This window comes from Seriola dumerili, unplaced genomic scaffold, assembly GCF_002260705.1.
Source record: "Seriola dumerili isolate Sdu_G_001 unplaced genomic scaffold, Sdu_1.0 BDQW01000331.1, whole genome shotgun sequence".
Classification (NCBI taxonomy): Eukaryota; Metazoa; Chordata; class Actinopteri; order Carangiformes; family Carangidae; genus Seriola; species Seriola dumerili.
This window is the reverse complement of record NW_019174586.1, coordinates 6411976-6420877: the sequence shown is the minus strand read 5'-3', so window position 1 is coordinate 6420877 and position 8902 is coordinate 6411976. Positions and strand designations below refer to the sequence as shown.

General features: G+C 37.8%; 2 protein-coding genes across 2 annotated transcripts; both read left to right on the top strand.

Annotated features, from left to right (window-relative positions):
• Positions 1-303: 303 nt before the first annotated feature.
• LOC111232756 lies at positions 304-3660 on the top strand. Its single transcript, XM_022760401.1, has 5 exons — positions 304-386; positions 509-853; positions 1000-1347; positions 2115-2208; positions 2852-3660. The coding sequence occupies exons 1-4, from the start codon at positions 344-346 to the stop codon at positions 2204-2206; spliced, it is 828 nt and encodes a 275-aa protein (XP_022616122.1). The 5' UTR covers positions 304-343; the 3' UTR covers positions 2207-2208; positions 2852-3660.
• A 2625-nt stretch (positions 3661-6285) lies between these two features.
• On the top strand, positions 6286-7311 carry LOC111232574. Its single transcript, XM_022760158.1, has 3 exons — positions 6286-6366; positions 6489-6833; positions 6953-7311. Exons 1-3 carry the CDS (start codon positions 6324-6326, stop codon positions 7309-7311), a joined length of 747 nt encoding a protein of 248 aa, XP_022615879.1. The 5' UTR covers positions 6286-6323.
• The last annotated feature ends 1591 nt before the right edge of the window (positions 7312-8902 follow it).

The window sequence follows — 8902 nt, the reverse complement described above, 5'->3', positions numbered from 1 at the left end:
CAAGTGTAGAAGAAATTTCAGAATACAAATATTGCAGCATCACTTATGGAGGAGAAAAAAGAGAGGCACCACCAGACATCTGTGGTGGCAACAGCTATAAGCCATGTGTTTTTTTCTCCCTGAGGCTGTCCTTAATCGTTGTTTATGTGTAAAACACTCATTACACACATTGTAACTGAGAAAACAATCACACTGATAGTCCATTGAGTAAATCTTGAAAAAAGTGTAATTCATTCATTTATGTGTATTTCAGCCAATCACCTTAACTTCTGCTTTGTAAACTGTGATCACTTCAGTTGGGAGACAAGACACCAGTGGTGCAAGAGAAAGGTGCTATACCACAATGTACGGACAACTGACAGCCTTGATTCTTCTTGGTACAGCCTGTAAGTGCAATTTTTATCTAGTGGGAAAAAGTAAAAGTGCAAATAGTAATGAGTAGTTATTATTCTTCTATTGTTTATGTTTGTGTGTGCTAACTCTGATGCTGTTTCTTTGTTTTCTTTAGCTGTGATTCAAACTATAGAGGTTCCTCACCACATCTCTCTGACTGTGGTTGAACCCGGTGATAATTTGACTCTGACATGTATAGTCATTGGGAAGGAAATCGGGTTGTTTTACTGGTACAAGCTGAACTTCGGATATATGATCCAAACAATTGCTTCAGGATCTTTCACTAAAATAACACTTCAAGGACAATTTAAAAACCCAAGATTCAATGTCACAAAAGAGGGTGATCTTCATTCTCTTATCATAAGAAATATAAGCAAAGAAGATGAAGCAACATACTTCTGTCAAGCAGGAGCAGCATATCTAATGAAATTCATTAATGGCACAAATTTGGCGGTGAACGGTAAAGTATGCTCATTTCAGCATAACTGTCAGTTGGGTCTGTGTGAATAACCACTCTAAATTCAAGACTTTCCATTTGTGAAAATCATTACAGTCGTACTTAAATGATAAATGTTTAACTGAATTCCTTTTTTGTGAATTCAAAAGGTCATAAAAATCAGAAGATATCGGTTCATGTGAAACAAAGTCCGGAGACAGCATCAGTCCAGCTGGGAGCCTCAATGACTCTCCAGTGTTCACTTCTCTACACGAACAAAGAGAGCAGAGCCCAGTGTCCAGGTGAACACAGTGTGCACTGGTTCAGAGCTGGATCAGGAGGATTTCATCCAGGCATCATTTACACTCACAGCAACAGGAGTGATGAACAAGAGGAAAGGAGCTGTGTCTACAGTTTGTCCAAAACTATACAGAACTCCTCTGATGCTGGGACGTACTACTGTGCTGTGGTCACATGTGGAGAGATCCTGTTTGGTGAAGGAACTAAAGTGGAGATAAGTACGTATTCACAATTCTAATAAAATAAAATTAAATGTATTTATTGTATTTTTCATAATTCTATTCCAATAAATAATGAAAAACATACTTTAATTATTTAAAGGGCTTATTGGACTTTTTTATTTAATTGCAGTTCAATCAATTAGGACAGCATGGTACTCACCAGAGTAACGGGATGAAATCGGGATGTAATGACATCTATAAAATTGTTCAGACAACATGAGCAGTCAGACAGTCAAGCAGGTTGTAAACAACCCCCCAGCTGGTCAGACTTATCTGGAAGAGAAATAGAAGGTTAAAAATAAATATATTACTAAATGGTCTGTTATAAGCATTAATTTTTCTCTTTAACAAAACAACAGCACAATCATCATGGTAAGTAAAGCTAAACTTGACTCGTCAGGTAAATGTTGCCTCTTATTAAATATTGTGGAAAGATAATGAAGCATAAGTTGCTTTAAGTCCACTCAATACCAATATGACCCACTACTGTTTCCTCCACGTGTCCTGCATTAAAGCTGAAAACCTGAAACAATCAAAAGTTTCTTACATTTAAAGGTTTTGATTTACGACCAAACCAACAAAGGACTTTTCTTAATGGTTATTCTGATTTGTTCATCTCAACAATTTCATTAGTCTCTGACACCGAGTCTTTGAAATGCCACGAACTGAAATGCCACATTTAAAATATTATTTGTAATATCATCCAAAATCATTATCATTTTAAGTTGCACAGAATTTGATCACTTGTTTGATATTTTCTACAGTTTTTTTATGGGGCCCAGCTGTCACTGTGCTCACGGTTCTGTTGGCTCTCAGTGTGATTGTGATTGCCGTCCTCATTTTCTCAAGAGACTGAAGGTAAGTTTAGTGCCGCTGCAAAAATACAGTATGTAACTTATAGTTACAGATTTTCTCGATCCACAACGCCAGACAAAGCCTTGGTGATACCAAACTTGGTGGTCAGTCAAGGAACCCGTTTCACTAAATTTTGAAAATGCAAATCTCAATTTCCCATACTTGCAACCAGTGCATGCGCCCTGGTGGACATTTATCTGCAATTTGGGACTGGCATTTGTTAATTTAATGTTAATTAACATTTTTTAGTTTAGTCCCCAAATCCTGTCTTGATCCCAGGCCTGGCAGTGTGTGAATTTAGAGGATTTAGTTACACAAAGAAAACTCATTGCATTTTGGGGTAATTATACCATTACCTTCAAAAAACGTCATTATATTTTAAGCCTCCAGAGGAGCTGCAGACAATCATGTGCCATGAAGAGTTAATGACATCTTTATTTACTATAAACATCAAGCCACCTGCTCTATGAATGGCTGCTGCAGCCATGGTTAAACTGTAAAGGAGACTCATGTACACTGCCACAGTGTTGAGCCATAATGGCACATTAATAAATACCAAAGCCCTATTTTTTAGATCTACACTTTACCTTGATGTCACGGCCATATTCTTTAATGCCTTTATTAACAAAATAATCATTATTTTTAGGATGGCGACACAGAGGCACTGAACTACTCTATCACTGGATTTCTCCACAAAAAGAGAGAAAGAAGAGGGACATAAAAAGAGTCTACAGCAGCAACGATTTCTGTTTGATAAACATCAAGAAAAGAATTTCAGCTTTATTTCATGTGTAATATGTAATGTGTGTGTTAATGCTGTTAACTTTTTGTTTATCGACACTTAAGGCTGGAATTATGTTTCCTTGACGATACACAGGAATATTTCTGCGGGTCAGTGCAGAGAAGAGTGTCATTGGTAACCATGCCTTGCAGAGACTCGCACACAGCTCTCAGATCTCGACAGTATTTTGTGTTGGACATGAGTGCAAAATAAGCTGATCCGCTGATGTAATGCCTTAAGCAGGATGGGTTTGTAACAAAAAGGAAAAAACATAGCAACATTATATTCAAAATAAATACAGGTACGGGAGAGGCAACATGTGAGAATGTTTCTGAATGAACTTGTTCACCTACGTAGCCTATACGAGGGCTGTTCAGAGACAGTGTTTCCAGAAAAGCATATTCCAGCTTTAAGTGTTTGCTAATGTTGCTTTGTTGAAATAATAAGTGTTTATTTTTATTGACTTAATGTACCATTACATTTGTGTCTAATAGCATTGATGTGCCTTTGCACTGTCCTCTGTCTTTATCAGTGTTATCATTAGATATCTGCGCTTTCTGATTAGACAAAACTAGATGTCACAACAAATCAACATTGCCGTCATCTTCAAAACTTTTTCCAAATTTTCAACGAAGTGGAGAAAAACTGTTACGGCTATCATTGTAAATATCAATGTCACAATAAAAGCTTACAGAAGAAGATAGAGCTTTGACGTAGTTTCACTTAGTTTCATTTAGTCTGGCTGTATCCAACTTTTAAAAATTCACCTACCAGCACTACTAACACTTTTTATCCTGTTTGTTCAAACCCAAACAGAAAAGTAAACGTGACAATTTGTGGTTTTATACTGAGTTACGTTGTATAACTGCAGTGTATCACTTCGCCCAGCAGTTTTGTGCTGTTTCTGCAAATTGTGAAACCACATGGTGACAGGAGTCCAGGACGTCACTACACTCTGCTCTTGCTTGCCAGTAAAACAGTTACAACACATAACTCCTCATAAAACCGTACATTGAAGTCTTCACATTTCTACTGTATCTACTAACTACACAGATGAGTTATGTGCTAATTAGTGAGCTTTAGGTGTGCTGATAGGAACAGTGTATGTATGACATTTGTAGAGAGCCATGCTAGTGGTTTCCACATGTCCAGTCGTTGTGCTAAGCTAAACTAAGCTAAGCTAATTGCCTCCTTGCTCCAGCTCCATATTTAACAAACAGGCATGAAGGTGGTGTCAGTGTTTTCGTATCACTTTTGTCAAAAGAGCAAATAACCAAAAGGTTATTTTTAGATCTGTTCCAGTGTGCAGCTCATAGTAAAGCTGCACAACACAGACGGACACCGCACCATGTAAGTGCAGTTTCCTGTTTTCTGAAACACCAAAAATCGACTGTATTGCTTGACTGCTTGACTTCCTTTCTTGGATTGGAAAGAGAGATGGGTGGTGAAAGAATTTATACATATGGTATCAGATGAGTCCACTGGTTAAACTAAAAGTAGCGTCTTATAGCTCTTTCTTCTTTCATCTCTTCTGAGGAAACAGCCTTGGTGCTCAGTCAAAGGCAGAGAAAGGGCCCACCACAGCCTGTCTGTCAGTGCAGCTAATGCAGAGTCCTTTGTTCTTTTCAAATGTGAATTGCCTTTAACAAGTTCTCTGAAACTAGAAAGACAGTAGTCCACCCCGGGCTGTCTCCTATGAAACAGTCTTTCTACCAATCATGAAAAGTTTCCTCCTTCTTTAATTTGCATTCAGGGGAAGCTGTGGTGGACAAATATTAAGACAGATATAATATGGTGTAAATATTTCTCCACATCAACCTAAAAGGTAATAATATGTCAACATTGTTTCTGCTGCCCCCAAGTAGTGAAGAAAAAAAATCAGTTATTGCAGATTTAATCTTAGGTCTGAGAATGGATCATCTATCTAAGAGCTGTACACATTAGACCTGTTGACTGTGCTTTTGATGGGCAGGGTCATAGAATTCCCTCGTAATCTATTATTACCCGTCATTTTAGTTTTTCATTTTTAATGATGATGAGACATTCTCCAATTTAGTATAATTACATTTTTTTTCAGCAGCGGAGGACACTAAAACACTGTTTACAATTCACAGAATTGGACAAATAAAATTAAATTAAAATATGAACATTGAGAAGAAATCTTCGTCCATGGACTGTGATTGTCGACTGTCATTAGGTTTTGTGTCTTTGCCTTGGACTGATGAGGACTCATGGCCATAATTTGGTTCTGAAGGCAGAACCCGTGCTCTGCTGCCACCCTGGAGCCTGGAATTACCAGCGCTACTTCAGCTAGTGTTTTAAAGTTGGGAAACATTTCTGCAAGGGAAGTGATCAGAAATCGGCAAGACTCTCTCAACGTGGGATTTCCTGATCCTGCAAGCACTCACTTCACTGGGAGGAAATCTCACATCTTGTGCTCCATCTGCACCAAGGGCGCAGCTGTACCCCTCTGTGACCCATACAGACGCAATCCAAGGCCTCCAGTCTGTAGCTCTTCAATGAGCTGTCAGCATGTGGATGGCGTGACGCGTTGCTCTGAGGGGACTTTAGTTACCTCCATGAGGTTCTCTGTGTGCAAAATGAAAAAGCTTTGCGCTTCTGTGTGTGTGAGCGTGATGCCACTGAACCTGCCATCTAACTAAATCAATACATCTATCACAAGGATGGACAGCCTTAGGATTTTTCTATCATTGTTGAAAAAAGTTCAGTCAATGATGGAAAATATTTGGTCAACGGGACCCCTGCTCTTCACACCCATTCACCACCCAACCTCACTTTGAACCAACCAAGATACATTGACACTCCACTTCCAGAAGAACTGTTCAATATTTCTTACATTTTTAGGTATATATAAACACTGAGAGACTCACAACAACAAGATTCAAGTACAGTTGTCTAATATTAGGCAGATTACACAGCTCTGTAAGAGACCCTATCGCTTATTAGTTACAAACAAACCTCTTTTACATGGCTGACGTCACTAATGCAGGAAAAGACAGGACATTTGAGGCGGCTCAGTGTAAGTTACATTGCACATTCTGTTGTTGTTGCTGTCTGTCATTTAAAACTGAAAGATGGTATCTGAACTTTGTTCACAACTGACAAACTTGCTTTGAAAATATCTACTCGCCTAAAAGTACATGTACATGTTTCGTTGAAAATAGATCTTGGCTTTGCTAAATTTAGGGGGAAGTGCATTTTCAGCCTTTCAGCCAATCAGGATGATTTTCACTTTGTAGACTCTGATGATCGTGTGACTAAACCTTCATTTAGGTAGGAAGACATCCGTGGTACAACACAAGGGTGCTAAACCACAATGATGGGACAACTGGCTGCTTTGGTTCTTCTTAGTACAGTGTGTAAGTGCAACTTTTAACTAATATGACTAGTTAAATATCGTTACAATAACAGAAATATTTCTCTACACTTTTTGTCTTGTTGTCTCATAACGTCATTTTCTTTGTTCGTCTCTTTCCTTCAGATCTGATTCAAACTGCAGAGGTTCCTCACCAGATTCCTCTCACTGTAGTTGAAGTTGGTGGGAATATTACTTTGCAATGTCCACTCTCTAACGATGAAGGCAAATTCTTGAACTGGTATAAGCAGGCTCCTGGATATATGGTTCAAACTATTGCTTCAGTAACTTATTCAAAGCTAACAATTAGTGAACAATTTAAAAACTCACGTTTCAATGTCACAAAGAGCGAGACTCAGTATCTTCTTACCATCAGAAATGTTACCAAAGAGGATGAAGCAACTTACTTCTGTCAAAATGGAATAGCGTATTCACAGAGCTTTGACACTGGCAACTTCTTGGCTGTGAAAGGTAAAATTTGTTACTTTCCATGTCTATGCCCTTGACATTCAACACCAAGGTTTTTATGTCATGCAAATTTTTTAGATCATTAATCCCCTTTTATGTCTTTGTTGTACTGAATCATGCAGATCAAAAGACTCAGCAGAAACGTATTTATGTGAAACAAAGTCCGGAGACAGCATCAGTCCAGCTGGGAGCCTCAATGACTCTCCAGTGTTCACTTCTCTACACGAACAAAGAGAGCAGAGCCCAGTGTCCAGGTGAACACAGTGTGCACTGGTTCAGAGCTGGATCAGGAGGATTTCATCCAGGCATCATTTACACTCACAGCAACAGGAGTGATGAACAAGAGGAAAGGAGCTGTGTCTACAGTTTGTCCAAAACTATACAGAACTCCTCTGATGCTGGGACGTACTACTGTGCTGTGGTCACATGTGGAGAGATCCTGTTTGGTGAAGGAACTAAAGTGGAGACAAGTATGTTTTAAAGTCTTCAACGTCTTAAATACATCTTACAATCTTAATTAACACTGGTCAGATTTGATTAGATGTAGCCTGATTAAAACATTCTGTTAAAATATATCAAAGTAGGAAAAGCGGAGATGATTCATCACATTAAGAATGGCTGTATTATATTTAGTTATTCCAGTTCCAGAGTGTTGTACATGCATGGCTCAATCAATGTTATTATCCGCTTAAAAATCTAATTAAAATATATTAATATATGTGAAAAAAAACTTTATATTAATTCAGTTTAAACTTATCAACTATTCCTCAATGTGGTTTTAACTTTGATACCCTAAACCTGTTATGCAAAAATGTATAACTAATATCTATAGTTAATGGCTTGCTACTCTGTATATTTAATTAATGCATTAGTATTTTTTTCTTGAACTATATTTCACATAAGTCCCTCTCAAGTTGCATCTTTAAGTCAGGTAGAGCAGCATGTTATGACATGTTAAATGTAAGTCAAACAATGTTAACCTTTCTCTTAAAATTGTGTTTTCTTATAAACCTGTCTGTCTATTTATTCTGTGAAGAGTTGATGCAAGTAAAGAAAACAATTTATACTCCTGATTCATACTAAAGGAAGAAGGCTACTTTCAACTAAGATTAGAATACGCTTTTTTAAAATCTTTAGTATTGTGACAGTGCCTCCAACAGACAATATGACAGTGATTTGGTTTTGAGTCACCAAATTATTTTATAGCTGCTCTCATTAGTCAGTTAAATTAACGCACACAAAAGAGGTTTTTTCAGTGTCTCTTCTAATTCTAGTACCAGAACTGGACGCAGTTGACATTGTGCTTGGAGGACTGTTGGCCTGCTGTTTGACTGTGGTTGCTGTCCTGATTTTCTTCATGAGTCGAAGGAGAGTTTGTGAACATTGCCAAGGTAGGTTAATTGAATGTACATACATTTTTATCAATGCAAATGTTGGTTTGTTTTACTTGTCATATCAGTAATGAATCATTTTGAATTCATGACATTACACTGTTACACTGATTACATTACATTAAAGAAAACTTTACTACATTCTAGTTGTGTTAAGTGGTTATTTAATGGTGAGCCTAGAGGCATAAATAAAAACTAAAACTTGGCACTCAGTGGAGCGCATACCTCCGCCAAGGCCAGACAATCCAACACATTCATGTGATATCCAGATTGTACAATATTAATGTCTGAGTGTTAACAAATGCTGTCACAGTGTTCAGGAAAATTATAAAAATCCAATTCAATTCAATTCCTCCATCAAGTTTGATGCAAATTGGTTCACTACTTTTTGCGTAATCGTGATGACAAACAAACAAACCAACTGGACGGGCACTCAGAGTGCACACCTACACCAGACTTCAGAGAAAAAAAATCAAATTCATTGTTAATGATCCTGATCTGCTGCAAAATTTAACGGGTTCTTCCCTGGCACATGCCTCAATCCTCTTGCAAGTTTGGTGCAAGGCGGTTCAGTACTTTTTGCATAATCCTGCTGACAACCAACCAAACCAACAATACACATATCCTAACAACTCAAACCCATATAATAGCATATGAAACTCTCTTTCTCGAGCTGGGTCA